At 36.3% G+C, this 19,219-nt stretch overlaps 1 protein-coding gene across 1 annotated transcript; it reads left to right on the forward strand.

Moving 5' to 3' along the window:
* The first annotated feature begins 11,523 nt into the window (after positions 1–11,523).
* On the forward strand, positions 11,524–18,060 carry LOC113052973 (gap junction gamma-1 protein-like). Its single transcript, XM_026217530.1, has 3 exons — positions 11,524–11,843; positions 15,367–16,525; positions 16,774–18,060. Exons 2-3 carry the CDS (start codon positions 15,397–15,399, stop codon positions 16,785–16,787), a joined length of 1,143 nt encoding a protein of 380 aa, XP_026073315.1. The 5' UTR covers positions 11,524–11,843; positions 15,367–15,396; the 3' UTR covers positions 16,788–18,060.
* The last annotated feature ends 1,159 nt before the right edge of the window (positions 18,061–19,219 follow it).

Here is a 19,219-nt window from a genome sequence, read left to right on the forward strand (position 1 = left end):
TGAACAATTCATTAATTCATAGATTTTACTCAAAATGTTGTAACTTTCTCTTCCTCTGAAATAACTTTCTGCTGACTTCACTGACAGGTTACATGCACTATTGGATGATGTTAAGTTACAGCATAGGCATAGTTTTAGCAACTCACTATGACTAGTAATTTTGGTCTGTAATGCCCACTTTTCACCCTCCAATCAATCTCAATGGATAATGGAAACACTGCATCACATTAAGAAGTAAAACTGGTTTGCAAAGTAGTATTAGTGTTTTTGAACAAAGCTTTTGAACAAAGAGTTGCCACACACCCTAAACATGAAAAAGACGTTGGCAGACAAATAAGATATTCTTGATGGTTAAGTTGATAGTGGTTGAATCTGTACTTTCTGTTGTTATGTTTCATAGAGTGCTCTATAAGAGGTCAATTCTTTCTGTTTCACTGAAATTCACAACTGGATTCACAACTGGAACTGGATTTGTTGAGCAGCAATTCCAGGGCAATAAACATTTTGCACCAGTGAGCTGAAAATGGTTATAAATTAAATTGGATCAGTTATGCTTGGCTAGATACTTACCTTTCATTCCCACGCTTGGCTACTTTCCTCTGGTCCAGCTCAGTTTCCTCCTGAGCAAGTAGACTTGGATGTAATCATACCTGGTTAGAATAATATCCCCCACAATGCACTCATCCTGAGCAGCTCTTTAGGGAATCACTTTTTTATTATTTTACTCCCATTCCTGGACTCCAGGACATGGATAGGGTTGATTCCAATCTCTTTATCTGTTTAGCCTCCTGTGTCTTCAGCCAGCAGAGAAAATCCTTTTGAATAGCATGCTCATCTACAGAAAATATGAAAGAAAGTTCATATAAATGTCATACGTACAAGCCTTGCGGGCAGAGGATCTTGTTCTCATTTCGTTGCCTTTCACCTCTATCGTCTCTAAAAGGAATAGCTGGATCAGTTATTCACCCTCATAGCTTTCAAAACTCATATGCTGCTATATTAACACAAATGGACAAACTTGGAAATTGTGTTGCATGGGTCTTTTCAGTCTTCAGTTTTCAAACCTTTGATACTTTTATGTGTTTCTTATTGAAGCCTGACCAAACCCAGTTTTTAGTCACTTTTCATAAAATAAAAAGTGATTATTTAATGACACCTTTTATGTCCCATGGAGGATAGAAAGTCATACAGATTTGATGTGACATAGAGGTGAATAAATTATGTCCGAATTTTTATTTTTGGGCAGATTAATTCTTTTGCACCAGTCTTCGTGTCAGTTTCAGTGACCTGGAACACAGTAATGAAGAAGAAAGAACAGGGAGGGTTTTCTGTCATTCAGTTTTCAGCATTGTTATGTTTTGGTAATGTTTCACTGGCACAAGGTCAGTGGATTTGGATTTTACTTTATTTACCAGTCCTTAGACGAAGCGCTTCAAGGAATTTTAGCTCACCTATGTCACTAATATCCCTACATTACAAAACCCTTTGAAAGCTGTATTGTCACTCATGGAAACTTCAGATCCATGACCAAGTGAATATGAGCCCCTTGCATTCAACACTATTTATTCATTGTCAGCCCTTGAAACCGATGAAGTAGGCTCTTATTTTTATTTTTATTTTTTTTTGGTATAGTCTTTGCTGTTTCCCATGAGCAACTGCAGTTTTGCATAATTTTTTAAACTTAGTAGCTAAGCATATTTGTGTTGATTGTTTCTGCAAGAGTGGTTTCACAACAGTCAAACATGTACGATCTGTAGCAGAAATATGTGCATATTTGTAATTAGAGTTTAGAGTAATTAGTGTAATTAGATTAAAAGGCTACAAAAAGATTTCTACAAACCCGATTCCAAAAAAGTTGGGACACTGTACAAATTGTGAGTAAAAAAGGAATGGACTAATTTAAAAACCTCATAAACTTACATTTTATTCACAATAGAATATAGATAACATATAAAATGTTGAAAATGAGACATTTTGAAATGCCATGCCAAATACAGCCTCATTTGGATTTCATGAGAGCTACACATTACAAAAAAGTTGGGATAGGTAGCAATGTGCAAACTGGCAACATGATTTGGGTATAAAAAGAGCCTTTCAGAGTGGCAGTGTCTCTCAGAAGTCAAGATGGGCAGAGGATCACCTATTCCCCCAATGCTGCGTCGAAAAATAGTGGCGCAATATCAGAAAGGAGTTTCTCAGAGAAAAAATTGCAAAGAGCTTGAAGTTTTCATCATCTACAGTGCATAATATCATCCAAAGATTCAGAGAATCTGGAACAATCTCTTTGCGTAAGGGTCAAGGCTGGAAAACCATACTGGAGACCCATGATCTTAGAGCCCTTAGACGGCACTGCATCACATACAGGAATGCTACTGTAATGGCAAAAGAAGTTTAAAAAAAGAAGCAATATCTAAACATGATCCAGAAGCGCAGGCATTTTCACTGAAGACTGTAATGAATAATGAGGCAGAAACTTTTCCTTTGTCATCACAGGAATATGTTGCATTTTAAAAGATATTCAAATAAAAAACAAACAATAAAAAAAAAAATTCTAAACGAAATCCAATAGTACTGTTTTAAAGTATTTTCAATGAAATAATTGCAGCATTAGTAAACATAAGTAAACTTATTTTCTTCTGACTTACCCTAAACTTAATAATAGTGTAATTCATTAGTGTAATTCAATTCTAATGTACTTTCTGCTGAGCATGCCTAACTAGTTTTTCAAAGATTTAATGCCATTTACACAGAAAACTGACTAGCTATTCCTCAGCCTGGTTTCTTGTAAACCAGCCAATTATATTTAATTTGTCATTTGTTAAATATGCATCAGACAGTCAGCAAACCGTCTTGGCATGTAGTCCATGAATCACCCTTTCCATAATTTCAACCCAGCAACCTTTGGAATACAAACATAGAACTTAAACCACTATGTCACAGAGCCAAGAGCGACCTTCATCCCACACGGGTAGAGAAACGTGCCTTAGTAGTAATTCACTTTAACTTTTGCCATTTCAAGACAGACACTGAAATGTTTGTGGGATGTGGTTTCATGTCTTTTTAAAAATACCTTGTCTAAAAGTTCCCATTATGTTACTATTTTACTCTGCTTTTTAAATGTCAAACACATTCCCATTAAACTCTAATGATGTGCAACAAATTTCTAATTTCAGGGTTGTTCATGAAGTGTCACATGAATTATTCAGGTCAACAGCAACCATAAACATACAGACTCTGCATTAATTTGGCCTCATTAATGATTGTCCCCTACTGTCAGCAAAGACATGGACTTTCAGAAACTTTAGTGTTGAGCTCTTCATTCTTCTGTGCAGTAGATCTGATTGTGAACACTAATGTGAAAAACCAGAGCATGGCTTTGGGCTGTGCACATAGGTGACATCTATGAAGTCAGGATAACTTGTGCCGACTTGTTCTTTAGCCTTTACACTGATTACCAGCATTTGGTGAAACACAGCCAAGTACAGATCAGCTTTTTCTCCAAACTTGGGCTAAAGTTCACTCACGCATACATGTATTTGAAATACAATTTTGTATTTAAATACCTTTGGAAAAAGTTGAATGTATTTTGTATTTTAATACATTTAATCTTTGTAAGTTTTTTGTTTTTAGCATTTTTGTTGATACAGGAAATCAACGTTTAATAAAGAGGTTGATTGGTAAAAAGTATTTTATGTATTTTGAAACTACAAAAATACTAAGATTATATTTGTTTAAATACAAAATAGTATTTTGTATTTAAAATACATGTATTTGAAATACTGTCTATCCCTGACTGTTAAAGTAATCTGAGGCAATTTAAATGAAACACCAAACATTTCCTATAAAATTTCCTCATATATATATATATATATATATATATATATATATATATATATATATATATATATATATATATATATATATATATACTGTATATATGGCACACGCACAACTTCATCTAACAAAAAATAAGGGAAATGGACAAGTAAGATATGTGTAAGTCACATTGTAAATGCACTCTTTCTTAAAATAATGCGCTAAAAACAATGAATAACTACAGAATACACTAGCATGGGCTATTTCCACTAAGAAAAAAGGTAAATGATATTAACACTGCATGTAAATAGTGGTAGAACCTGCTTGAACCAATAACAAATAGCAGCAAATTGCATCTTGTTTACTCTAAGAACAGTGATAAATGCTATTCACACAAACTATGTAATTATGCTTTTATGGTAAAACAACTGAGTAAGTCTGGGCAGAGTTTGGGAAAATAACCTTTACTAATAATGTTGACTTTGCACTGTAAAAAGATACTGGCTAAAAGAACTTGTTTCTCTCTCTTTTTTTCCTTTTTGTTAAATGAACATATATATATATATATATATATATAAAATTTATTTATTTTTTACAACAATCAGATGCCATTAAAGATAAAAAAGACATCAACAAACAACAGCAACAACAAAAAAACTGTAAAATGGAACAACAAGTCATGTGCAAAAAAATGTAGGTGAAATCAATGTGAAGACTAAAGGTTGGTTTAGACTGTCTCAACTCACCAACAGAATTAAGAAGTTAATCAATGTAACCTAACAACCACTGGGATTTGTTGAAACAGTGGGAACTTATGCCTTTAGAAGCTGAGAGTCCTTTAGTTAGTTAGAACGAAGAAGACCAGTGGAGAGCATTAATCATCGACCAAGATGCTTGCAGACTGGGACTTAAACTTTACTACATGATTGCTGAAAGGAAGTAAAGCAGACTGGTTTTACAGGGGTGCCAAATTTCAGACAATGTAAAGAAGAATGAAATACGCTTTGTGTATTAGTATGTACTGAACTTCAATCCTTGTCACTTAAAATGACAAAGTTACTTTTTTTTTTTTTAAAGTAATGCCCAAGGTTTAAGACAAACTTAAGACATCTGAAAACCAACCAGCAGCAAACATCAATGAACAGTGTGTGCAATTTGGTTTGTACAAACTTCTTCTACCATAGACATGAGTAAAAAAGCAATTTGCTTCTAAAGCCTATTGTTACAAGTGCCAGTATTGTGCTAAAACTCAGGGGTATTTCTTTTCACAGTGCAAATTAAAAAGTTATGGAGCCACATGCACGTTTAACACTGGTGGACAGATGGGGGTAGAAGTCTCAACCCACAATGGCCTCTTCAATTGAACAGGGGTCCTTAACATTTGTCAGGATTCTTTGCGTTGTTAAAACGTCAGCCCTTCCTCCTACATATTCAGTTCACTGAAAAGCAGGTCATGACACTGAACGCTGTCCTTTCATCAGTTCAAGTTTGCAAAGTGTGGCATCTGCACCATGTGGCTTTCTGTTATGTGTATGTGATTGCACAGCCTTTCAACTGCGAAGGCATAAAAGTGGACCATTGTCTGCCAAAGCAGGTGTGAACGATGAGCACTGATGTGTGAAAACTTTAACCAGTGATGTGCTTCCCACTATTATAGCTGCTCTGCAGGCAACATAACTGTTTGGGCATTTCTCTGACAAGATCTGTCTCATTCAGCATTTGTAATGTTAATGAACAAGCTTTGCATGCTTACATAATACACTGAAGAGAAAAGATCAGAGAATATCTTCTTGGGCAATACAAATATCTTGTAATTATATTTTTTCTACTATTTGATTCAAATGTCTTTAAGAAGAATACTTATATCAAAAATGGTTGACATTCAATTTCAAGCAGCATGACAAAACATCCCATCAACTCCAAAAACACACACCCACCCTCTCAGCACATTGTGTAGCAGATGGAAGTCATCAACTTTTTCATTCGTGCATGCACAGTCACTTTCTCTATGCAAGTATTTTTGAGATGCAACATTTGCACCGCTACGCTGTTGTCTTGTTGTCCATAAAATGTGACCCTTTCTCTAGAAATTCCAAATACCTTTGTAAATCGAGACTTCTGCTTTTCCTAAAACAGAGGTGCTTTGTGTGGGAGAATGTTTTCCTTAGAATGTGCCGTCTTGGGGCAGAGCTGACCTATAAACCACGGTGTAACTAAAGGCTTCTGTGAGGCCCCACTCTCTGACAGAAGCCTGAACCTGACATCATCACGCAAGCATCAGTTAGATAGTGTGGCTCTCATGATACCAAAAATCTAGTTGATGCTATTTATATATATACACTTGCCATTTTTTACATTATACACAACCCTTAAGGATTGTTGCAGAACACATACAAGGAGAATCTTGCAGATTTTCTTCCCTCAAATCTGAAACATGCACACACTACAAGATTTGAAAATCACGATGCATCACACACACTACAAGATATACACTCACCTGGAATGTTCAAAACGGAGGCGATTTCAGTCATTTTTGCTACATTAAACAGATTAAGTTTCCAATGGACCCATACAGCAGTTTGCGCATTGGCTACCGTGAAAGTATCCTAAATATCAAACATGTTTATAATGGGGAGGCTCCAATCTGTGTGTGCGCAGATTGGGAGGTGCAATATTCGATCTGTCAACATCTCACATTACAAGATATTCCACGCCGAACATCGGAACTCACCGAGGTCCCCAACAAGATTTTTTTCAGAAAAATTGCTTTGTGTTTCATAGAAGAATGAAAATCATACAGGTTTGGAATGACATTTAGGTGAGTAAGTAATGAGAAAATTTTAATTATTACACTCTAAGAAACTTCCCTCAATTCAACCAATTCAACTAATTTTAAGTATTTTCGTTTAGTTTTTGGACCACTGTGGCTTACACCTGGAATTTGAGCCATTTAGAATTTTGAATTGTAAGTTGCTTTGAAAAAAAAATTGTCTACTGCATGACAAGTAAATTCATTACTCATTATACACTTGATACACTTGATTTTACTGTGAGTGTGCAACTCTTCTAATGAAATGTTAAGAGCTTAATGAAACATCCTCCTCATTATTGAAAGCCACTTAATCACACTGGGCTGGGACACTCTGAAGAATACTAGCTATTAGCGGATTATCCCATAATGGACCCATCTTTTGTGCAATTTGGGCGAGGGTTAAGTATGAGCAAATTTCTATCCACCTTTTTCCTGAAATAAAAAATGGGGGCCACCATTTGTAAATTCTATGGGTACAGCTTCCGGTCTCATAAAGCAGCATTAAAATAAAGAAGGACATTGCAATATTTTTGTCTTCTAAATGATGACATTTGTTTCATAACATTCAAGATTCAGGTTCCGATAAAAAAAAAAAACTAAAAAAAAAAAACAGCAAAGATGACGGTCCATGCATTGTTAGGCATGTTAAGGTTAATATTTTAACTAAACTGGGCAAATCATGCAAATAAATTGTTAAATTATTGTCCTGGTTTTGAAGTGTCCTGTGTGATGTATTTTTTCTTTCCAGATCCCTTTTTTACAGGTAAACGTCAATGATGGAAGAGCTGTGCAGGAAGGAAACTTTTAATGGTGATCTTTGAGAAAATGCTTGTAAACCAACCCCCAAACAGCTTTACCTCGAAATATCTGTTACTATGTCGGGGGAGTTTGAGGCCAGATCTATCCGTTTTTATGGTAACAACCTGCCTTTTTACTAGGGGGGTGGGAGTTCACGTCCTGTAGCCAATAAGTACTTATCTTACTACTCTATCCTCCCTTTACCTTTATTGAAATAGGAGATTCACCACCACCCCCATCCGTCATCTAACACAAGGGTGAAACAGCACAAAGTGCCCAACCCCCATCTGACCGTTTGTACCCCAACCCCCAAATGGCTAGGCACTCACATTGAAAATCCCTGTAAGACAGAAACCATACCATTTGCCTAGCTAACCTTCTTATCTGTTTTAGAGCATAACGAGTACGTTGACTCTCTTTTTTTTCTCAAAGGAATAGTGTACTCAATTTTAATAAAATCACCCTCATTCCAAAATCTTATGTTGTTATTTTTTCATGAAACACACAAGGCAGGATAGTTCAGTGATCACAGTTCTAAAATAGACAAAACCACACTATATAGCTCAACAAAAAAAGTTCATTGTACTAAAGTAGCTACTATATTTAAGAAATAATACAGAACACACATTTTGGTTGGTTCTTCACACAAAGGATTCTTCAAAATCTATCCATGCGTTCAACTGAAAAAAACGAAACCTACAGACTTGCTTACCTCAATGGTGTTGTTGGCGATTACAACACCAATATAAAAACCTTATTCATTCAGTGGATTATTTAAACTCATTATCATGATTTATTATATTATTTTTTTTTTGTCAAATCAGAAAAATTACAGGTGTGAAGTCTGAGGGACCTGTAAAAGTATTTTATGCTACAGTAAAGTAAGCATAGTAAGTAAAGCACAAATTAGGCTTAACGACACAGGTGGTAAACATTAGCATCTGATTCGTCTCTGCAGAACTATAAATTAAGCTGTAACAAGTGCATGTATGTTTATGGCATTAGTTAATTACTATCCCTGAATAGCACCGTGACTGCAACTGAAGGTGTTTAGACTGGTTTTGTTTATTGAACAATAACCAACCTCGGGAAAATTTGCGGTGGAGGTTCACTTTAGGATGCAAGTGATTAAATCCACACATGTTTTGAATATGGAAGTCTGTTTTCTTGTCAAACGCATTGTGGGTTGCAATAAAAATACCATGAAACAAACCACATTAGACGGTTGCATTTATCTGACTGGCAGGCCATCAGATTCTTCTATGATCTGGAACTTTAAGATATTTATTTGAAATAGATTTCTAAATTACTCTGGCAAAAGAAAAAAGGTCCCAAAGAATCTTCTGTGAAATTACTGCTGGTCTTTAGTTAAGAGTAACGGATGCATATCATATAGAATGTTATGAGTCTCAATAAAAAACTTGACATTTTATTAAGGGTTGATTATGGGCCATCCACCATGATTTCTGATTTTCTGACAACAGAGCACTTATAACTCGTGACAAACTTATAATTACAACTAAGTTTCAGATTGCACATAAAGTCAATAGCACGTTGACCACACAACAGTGAGTGACAGAAAATGGCACAGAATCACAGAAATAGTTCACAACTAAGAATTCAAATAAGTCTGTCATGAATTCTGTCAAGACTTAGCATTGCCACTCTGCTGACTAATGCAAAAACTAGACATGGAAAAAGCGTGCTGCAAGCTGCTTCTGGTCAAGCATTTCCACATCTTTTCACTGCTGCTGGCAATAGCGATCACCCCTTGCATAAGCACGCCTGCCTTGACAAATCAAAGCAGTACTAAGAGCTGTTCGGAAATGGGTAAATAGAATTAAAAGATTCTTTAAAACATTCATGTCTGTAGCACAAACAATGACGGATGTAAAATTTAACACTAAGTACAACATTTAGAACAAGTTCTGAACCCTAAAAAGATGAGCAATAGTAATACTGGTGTTTGCCCAATTACCTACTTATTTGTATTTTTTATTCTTTTATTGTGTTTTTTGTTCTGTCGCTGTCATTCTGTTGCACTGCGGAGCAGAGCACGAAAACAAGTTCCTCGTTTGTGTAAACATACCTGACAATAAAGCTCATTCTGATTCTGATTCTGATTAAACACCACTAATAATAATACTTAGCATTCTATTGTTAGTAATGCATGAGCGTCTACCAAACGAGGTGCATCTGGATTGCATATCAAAAGAATGTCAGACTAAATGTGATAACAGCTCAATGGAAGAATCATATGTCAAAATCTTCAGGCAGTGCAAACATGTGAACATCTCTCACATTGCCTTTCAAATGTAAATTGTTAGTGTCTGTTCGTCTGATTGGTGGTTAATGTTGCCAGAAGCCACAGATGGTTTATCCATAGTCTGTGCAATTCTTATGCAATTATGCAAAGTTAGATGCACTGACTTTGCATAAAGTTTTATTTGAAGGTTACAGGCAACAATTTGTCTGTTAAATCGCACCTGGTAGTGTTAAAACCACAACCCAGAAACGAAAACCCCTTCCCCCCTCTTAAAGCCCCATCCTGTTTAAAACGCAATGGAGGAAAGATCTTCAATAACAACAACTTCCGAACACCATCCTCCGCAGGAAAAGGGAAAGCAGTTGGTGTCATCGAACAATATTTAGACATTTCTTTCCTTCCTTTCTTGACTGACAATAGAATGTACTGAATATATATGTTATTTAAACATACTTCTTTTTAAGTTAACTTAGACGTGTTAAATAGCCATAAGAATTGGAGTTTTTTTCCCAATCCAGACTTGTTTTTTTTATGCCTTGACAATACATTTCTTGCTTGTATGTGTCACTCATTCAGAAAATAAATAGTGGCATGACTGAGTTGTTGCCCTATAATCATTGTCATCACATGACAAACAGATGAAAAAAAAAGTGTTGCATTGAAAAGGGGGTGATTTATTGTCTTGTTTGGGTCTTTTTCTTTTAGTTTATTGTCTGGGCCAAAGAGGAGGAAGATAATTGCATCATTACATCAATAAATCTTATAAGAGGAAAAAGGAATAATAACATAAATAGAGGCAATGATGTAAAACCCCACATTAACAATGGCTTATTGAAATAAATGTGGCAACAGCAAACTGGTTAACCAAAATGGTTTTCAGTGACTGATTTTTAAAAGTTTGTGATGTATGAATTGTAAAACAGGCCTATACAGTCAACAAAATGCAATCCTGAACTACTTTTACACACACCCATGTAATGAGACTAAAAATTAAAATGGCATTTAAAGGAGCAGTTCACTCATTTACTCACGCTCATGTCATTCCAACCAGGATTTCTGCTATGGAACATATAAACATCTCAATCAGAGTAGTTTCTTATTTTGATTATCAGCAATAATCTTAATAGTACTCAATACATTTTCATGGTAATCTACATTTTAACAAATTGGTGGCTAATTCATATATTTTACTTTGATGCAAACATGGCCATTGTTATGTTTTACGCTAAAGTTCTACAACCAAATTTACAGTTTGTTGTTTGTTTTTTATGGAAATTTAACAAAAGAAATTGCAACAATATTTATAATTTCAATTGAATACTTTACACATATGTTTTAAATGGGCCTAAAATGGTTTCCTGCTAAATAGATAATAAAAAGTATAGTTTAAAAAAAACACTTAGCACTGATATTAAGTAAGGATCAATCTTCTGAATGCAACATCAGTATAAAGTATCAATACTTCAGTATTGATCCATCCCAGAATGTGTGACTTATCATCACTAAGAATGTGTGATTCAGTTAAGCCCCCATTAACCAGACACTGAAATCAATAATATGGGAAATTACTGCTACTTAAACAACTGAGGCTAATTCATGTAGATATTTTTTTTATTTTATTTTATCGATTTTATTACATTTCTACAAAATATGTGATGGGATGCAAATCAAGCATGTGACAGTAGAGCAATGGTTTCAATCCTGGTCCTGGGGACCCACATTTTGAATGTCTCCCTAATTTAACACACCTGATATAGATCATCCGCTCCTTTTTGGTAGAGAGATCCATGAACTGCACTGTGTGTGTCGGAAAAATAAATACATAAAAATGTGCAGAGTGGTGGGTCCCCAGGAACAGGATTGAAAACCACTGCAGTAGTGTATGAGCTAAAAATCTGGAAAACGCTGATCAGACTATCAGATTTCATCAGGCGGGAGGAGCTCTAGCATTTTGGGAGCCAGCCTCTTTGTTCTCCCCAAACTATTTGAGCCCCTGCGTGTGAAGAGAGGGATTCATATGCGCCATACTCCGAATGGGTTAATATCGAGCGTGGCTTCGTCGTCAAAGATAGCTGAGGGATGTGGTGATATTTCGGACAAACTCTGACGAAATACAGAGCTGAAGAAAATTGTGGAAATCTACTCAACGAGGTAACATATGTTTTTTTTTTCCTGCTTTTCATCTGACTGAAATTCGCCAGTGACGAAGCCAACGGATTTTTGGCGACGTCTCGCGCGTACAAAGAAAAATTTTCTGATTTATCTGTTGTTGTGTAATAAGTTTATACGCGTATCTTTCACAAACCGTGCCATTCGAATTTAAGATATTGTCTTGGAGTTGTTTTATAAGAGACTGTCGCATCTTTCTTGCGTAAGCCGGAGAACAATAGTAGCTGGATGGGGCTTTTAGGCAAAAATGTGCAAGTTAGCCATAATAGGTCAAGCGTTTGGTTAGCTGTACTACGAAACAACTTTCCGTGGTCGATGTTACTAGTTATTTTGTTATTCTGTAAGTGGTGGTGTTGAAACCCAAGCACGCTGCTGTTTGTTTGGGATGTTGGCTTTCCCCCCCCTAAACTCCGGTAAAAGCGCGCCACGTTCGCGCGTCCCCGTCGACACGTTGGGCTCGAGTAAGTTAACTTTTAGTTAAATATTTGTCGAAGTTTTCCTTGTAGAATAATCAAAAGCAAAATGTTTCATGTTTAATGTTGTATAAAAAAAAAAAATCCACCAAGATATTGTATCTCTCGTCCCATGAAAATATACTGAAATATATATTTTTTTTGTTTACCATTTGTTGACCGCTTAAATTCAATTACAAACCGTAACAACTATCCTTACTTTATTTTTATTCAATATTATATATTGTAACTTTCATAATTTTGATCGGATTGAGCTTAAACGCTTATTTTCCCTAGAGTTAAACTTAAGTTATTTGTTCACTTCCATAATTAAAATTGTCATAATTTGTTAATCCTACACCTGTTTTAAACCTGAGTTTCTTTCTTCTGTTGAACACAAGATATTCTGATGAAAATGTTTGTTTGTATCTGAATAGTTGATATGCACCATAGACTTCCATAGTATTTATATTATTTTTTTCTACTATGGAAGACAATGGTACTCATCAACTGTTCGGATAAAAACATTTTTCATATCTTTATTGTTCAGCAGAAGAAAAACTCTCTTTGCTGTTTTGTGTGCTACCCTCTAAATACCCTTCAATGTTAAAGATTCAGTAACTAAGCATGAATTGTTTCAATTTAAATTGATGTATGTCAAACAGATGGACAGATCTGTTGTATCGTCATTGTTCTACAGTAAAACTTTTCCGCCAACCCTAGGATTGACCGTTTTTAGTCGTGTCACTAAAAGCACAGTCTAAGGTTTAAACACCAGAATCGTCTGCCAGTTTGCCAAAATGGTTCATAAATTCATTTTTTTTTTAAATTTCATTTGGCTTAGGGTAAGTGACCATGTTTTATTTTGAAATCTTCTTAAAAGACAGGCATCATAGTGGTTAACACGTTACTGTCATTTTATTTAACAGATCCAAGTAGTCACCTTTTATTTGTATAGCTCTCTATACAGTGCTGGTTGACAGCAGCTTTAGTGTTAAACAGGAAAATTATCAATGCAAGAAGACAATAACGGAGTCATTTTTTTCCATCTAAAGTTCATTAAACCTGATTCTGCATCAAACTGCTTTAACTTTCTTCGAAACTGATGTTGTTTTGAGGTAAGCGCCAGTCTTTCGTCTTTTCCCCAGAGCTGAAGGAATCTGGATTGAAATAACTACTTTCTCAGATGTCTCCACAAAGCCACTCTGTTCTCTCTCTTAAAGTGAATGTCTGATGGGGTAAAAAAAAAAAAGTTCCTCCTGTGGTGTTGGTTGACTTTGGTCACGGTTAAGCTTGAGGTATTGCTGAGGGTCTCCCAGTCTTGGTAACAACTTGGTTCATCCAAAAGTGAAAATTCTTGCCCTCAAGTGGTTCAAAACCTTAAAGATATTTTTAAAAATGTTGGTAACCCAACAGTTGATGGTAGACATTAATTTCATTGAATCAGTGGCTGTTAGTGTGTTTCTAATTTTATTTCCCATCCACTATCCCTTTTAAATGTCACATGCAAATCTATACAAGTCCAATTCTGCTGGTCTAAGTTTAAAAAAAAAAAAAAAAAAAGTCCCTCTTAATCGCTTTCCATCCTGATATGCCTTTATCTGCACTTTGTGTATCAAAATTAGTTTGAATATTTTATGATGTCATTCATGGTCCAAATAGTGTGTGCACCCTTTTGTAAGATCACACCTTTCTATGAAGTTAGGTGTGTTGTAAGTGTAGAGGCAGTTTGGGGCCCTGCTGATATGTAATGTGAGGGCCAACTGGGCACCAGCTGTGGAATGTTGCAAATGACGTCCACACAATTGTTCTACTGCCTGCAATTGGGTATGGCCTCTTTGTAAAGTGTACAAATTACAGTGATTTTAAAGCCTTTTAAGTGGTACTCGTAGTATGTGTTCTCAACCACAACAGCGTGGCCCTCACTTCATGCAACTGTCTCCAATAAACACTGGGACAGAAGTTGTGGCCATTGGCAGCACGTCACCAGCAGTTCCCATTCATTTTGTGTGAATTTAGGGTTGGACTGTGCTAGTCATGGTTCCCATGGTCATGGGAGAACAAATTAATCATGTGTGTGTGTAGTATGCATCTTACTTTTTTCTGCTAGTTAATTCACACTTGATGGATATGAGCAGGTCATTGTCACTTTTTATAATAAGGGTCTTATTGGAGACATTTGTTACTGTATATAATAGTATCTATTAAGTCCATAATATAAATATCTAGTTCTTATTTTTGAAGATACACATCCAGTAATCAAGAACAAAGTCACATGAAATCAGCGGTCGATAATAAAGGGAACCCTGGAGAGTCTTTACTGTTTAGATAAATTCACACACTCAACTTTGTGGAAAAACCAAGTCACAGTCATGCCTGAAGCGCTTTTTGTTTACTGGATGGAGCCAGCAAGGATTGCAGAGTTTGATTAGACCAGCACATGACCCCATCCTCTCTCTACTCCTAAAGTGGTTGGACTCCAGTGACCAAACCATTTTCAATTGGTTGCCTGTTTTGAATTTACTTTATTAGAGCTTCCAATTCCACAGTGACTTGTTGGGCCTTTGGTTGAGCCTTTCGGTGTCTCAGGTCTACTATTTGCTTAACACAAGTAGCTGAATGTCTTAAGTAGGTGTTACACACTAGAGATCAGTTAACACTAAGGTGGCAAATGCCTGATGCAAATGATTTTTTTTTTTTTTAACCCCAACCATAGCTGACTTCATGCTTCTGTAAAAAAGAGCTTGACAGAAAAGTGACAATTTAGCTCCATCTAGAGGAATCTTCTGCTTAATCAAGCCTCCTATTTAAAGACTACTAGAAACCTAACAATTGTCCCAATAGAGGAAAGCACTTCATACTTGTCCATAATTTGGAGATCTTAATATCGAATCAGCATCTCATCTTCTCAGAGTAGTCATAAAGCTTTTGTCAATCATGTAGGAAGGTAGGCCACAATCTTGCCATTTTTATCATTGAATGTAATGTACCTTTTTTTTTTTTTTTTTTTGCTGTTTTCAATTGCTAATCGTTAATGTCTCATTCTCATGCAGGACTGAGACGGCGGTTCTTCTCAAAGCACCATGAGCTGGAGCTTTCTTACGCGGCTGTTGGATGAAATCTCCAACCACTCCACCTTTGTGGGCAAGATCTGGCTCACGTTATTCATCATCTTCCGCATTGTGTTGACCGTTGTGGGGGGAGAATCGATATACTACGATGAACAGAGCAAGTTTGTGTGTAACACCCAGCAACCTGGATGCGAGAATGTCTGCTATGATGCGTTTGCACCACTCTCTCATGTAAGGTTTTGGGTTTTTCAGATCATTATGATCACAACCCCCACAATTATGTACCTGGGCTTTGCTATGCATAAGATCGCTCGCATGAATGATGAGGAGTATAAGCCAACAAACAGGAAACGCATGCCCATGATCAACCGTGGAGCCAACCGGGACTATGAGGAGGCTGAGGACAACGGTGAGGAAGATCCCATGATGACTGAGGAGATCCTGCCAGAGAAAGAGAAAGCTCCCGAGAAGCCCGCCCCTAAACACGACGGGCGGCGCAGGATAAAGCGTAACGGACTCATGAAGATGTACATCCTGCAGCTTCTGTCTCGTGTTGTTTTCGAGATCGGCTTTCTCTTCGGCCAGTATATCCTGTATGGCTTTGAGGTCGCCCCCTCGTACGTGTGCACTCGCAGCCCCTGCCCACACACGGTGGACTGCTTTGTGTCACGTCCCACAGAGAAAACGATCTTTCTGCTGATCATGTATGCCGTGAGCTGTCTCTGCTTGTCTCTCACGGTGCTGGAGATTCTTCACTTGGGCCTCAGTGGAATCCGTGATGCTTTTCGGCGACGTTCGCGCAGGCATAGCGTTGCACGTCCCCGTGGAGCCACATGCAGACAGGTGCCCACCGCCCCACCTGGGTACCACACTGCCCTGAAAAAAGACAAACTGTCCATGGGATTGAAACCGGGGTATAACTTGGACTCGGGTCGGGAGTCTTTTGGTGATGAGTCATCTGCGCGAGACTTTGACCGACTGCGTAAACACCTAAAACTGGCCCAGCAGCATTTGGATATGGCCTATCAGAATGGTGAGGGCAGTCCTCTACGCAGCAGCAGCCCAGAGTCCAATGGCACGGCTGTTGAGCAGAACAGGCTCAACTTTGCTCAGGAGAAGCAGGGAAGCACATGTGAAAAAGGTGAGGCTGAAAAATGATGCGTTTCCCAATACGCTTACTGATGTAGTGTTCATTTTTATTGCAAGTTAAGAAATAAGGAAAAAGGTTCTTGTGTATATTTTTAAAATGGGTCTGTATATAATCTCTCTTGCTAAAATTTATATATGTGTACAGACTAATGGTGTTGCTTTCTCGGAATAAAGATGTTAACTTTTTTTTTTTTTTTTTTTTTTTTTTTTTTTAATCTCTTATTTCTCTTTCTCTTTTAGGGATCAGTGCATGATTGAACTAATAAGACTATCATCTGCTTTCCTGTGCAACAAAGCGGCCCCACCTGTGGTTGGCATTGTTCATGTTGAAAAGCAGAAAGTGTCTGTGTGTGTTACGTTTGGCTGCTGAACATTGTGTTGAAGCATCGTGAGACCGAATGGAGCGTGTGTGTCCTTACGCACACTGGTGAATCTGTGAGAATGTGCCGTGCAGTATTATGGCAAATGAAAGCCAAGTTAAAATCTCAGAAAGCAGTGTCTCACCAGCCAGTTATACTTGACATAAGCCAGTCTGCCTGTTACTCCAAAGTGCCCAAAAGCTAGTTCGGAAGATGGACGTTCTACTCCTCAGTCACTAGGCGACTGTGCAAGGTCTCTTGTTTCTTGTCATCTCTCTACGTTTTTTTTTTTTTTTTGTTGTATAGGGAAAATAAGTTGTAGTTCCATTTGTTTACCACACTTCTTATGAAGTGCCAAGGGTTGGATCTCAAAAATGCCTTAAACTGGAGTTTACATATCTTTACCATTCCAAATTGAGATGGACGAGCCAGTGTAAAACCACATCAGCAAAGTAGTTTAGTGTATTTAGAAACCATTCCGTGTCATGAGTAGTGGACCACAAATTAGTGTATGTTTGTAATGAGCAAAATGGAAACCTGGAAAATGCTTGAATTCTTGTGAATCAATTATTGATCTACAAAGATGCTTTTGATATTTTATTTGCATATTGAGTACTTTACCTGTATATGAGAAGTATTTTGGTTACTAGTCCTATTTTGAGGAAGCTTCTCTGTAGGCAACAGTTTCAGTCTTTTTTGTTTGCTCTGTTTACTTATTTTCTGAGGCTTTAAACCAGTTTGGTTCTGTTTGGCTTTTGTTTCTTTTGACCGACTGTTCGAGAGGCAAACACAACTTTCAGAGAATGTCTTCACACATTTGAAAACATTAATAAAAAATGTATTTAATTTGTTTTCCATTTTCCTAAATAGTTTCTGTTCAGGTTGTATCATTTTTGCCTCCTTTACAAGGGCAGATTTTTAAGTTGGTCCAAATTTAAAGTGTTTACATTGAATAGCAATAAGGTCTCAGAATTGAAAGCCATAAAGCCAAATATTTTATACATGGTACCAATGAAATATGTTGTCTCAACCGTTTGATTCACCCATGTCTGTTAACAGCAAGGGTTTCCATCTTTTGATACGATTTCCAGCATCTCAATTTCTATATTTTCTAACTTTTTTGTAAACCGTTTTGTATCGAAAATAAACCTTTGGTCTAAAAACTGCAGTCATGCCTCATTCATTTTTCTGGTTGTAATTTTTTAAAGTCCGTTGCATAAAAACATAGACTGGTCTAATTTGAATCCAAAAAGACTGATAGTTACCTGCTAGTTAGTTAATCTAGTTAAGACGTCTTAAAAGGTGACCATGCCACTGGAACTGCAACTGTCATCTCAAAGTGTGCATACTCTTGTGATGCCAAAATTCTCCTGTGTATCGCTGCAAATATTTGATATTGAAAAAATATATATATATATACATTGGTATATACACGCACTACCAATTAATTTTTTTAATTTTACATTTGTCATTTCTTGAATTATTTTCTGCTCCCTAAGCCAGCATTGATCCAAAATACAACAAAAGCAATAATATTGTGAAATATTATTGAAAATTGCTGCTTTCTATTTGAATATTTATTTTAAAATGTAAATCATTCCTGTGATTTCAAAGCTGATTTTTTTTTTTCAGCAACATTACTCCAGTCTTCAGTGTCACGTGATCCTTCAGAAATCATTCTGATATGCTGATTGCTGCTCAGGAAACCTTGTTGAAAACGGCAGTTTTAGTAAAATTTGATGAAAAGAGCGTTCAGGAAAACACAATTTATCTGAAATGGCTTGATCATCATCCTTGCTAAAGAAAAGTATAAAAAATGATTATACTTAAGTTTTGAATGGTATAGTGCATAATGTTACAAAACGTTGCTTTTTGATTCCGATAAAAGCTGATCTTTGGATCTTTCTATTCATCAAAGAATCCTGAAAAAAAAATGTACTCCGCTGTTTTAAATATTAATAATATATATTTTTTTATTATTATTATTGCGCAGCAAATCAGAATGATTTCTCCAGTCATCGGTGTCCGTTGAGACTGAGGACTGGAGTAATGATGCTAAAAATCAGATTTGAAATCAAAGGAATTTTAAAATATATTAAAATAGAAGTTATTTAAAAAAATTAAAGATATTTCACAATATTACTGATTTTGTTGTATTTTGGATTAAATAAATGAAGGCTTGTTGAGCAGAAGAGAATTCTTAAAAACAAAACAAAAAAAAAAACATTAAAAATATTAATGTTCAAAAACTTTTAACTGTGTGTGTTTGTATGTGACCCTGAACCACAAGTCTTAAGTCGCTGGGGTATATTTTTAGCAATAGCCAA

The sequence above is a fragment of the Carassius auratus genome, chromosome 34 (assembly GCF_003368295.1).
Source record: "Carassius auratus strain Wakin chromosome 34, ASM336829v1, whole genome shotgun sequence".
NCBI classification, from domain to species: domain Eukaryota; kingdom Metazoa; phylum Chordata; class Actinopteri; order Cypriniformes; family Cyprinidae; genus Carassius; species Carassius auratus.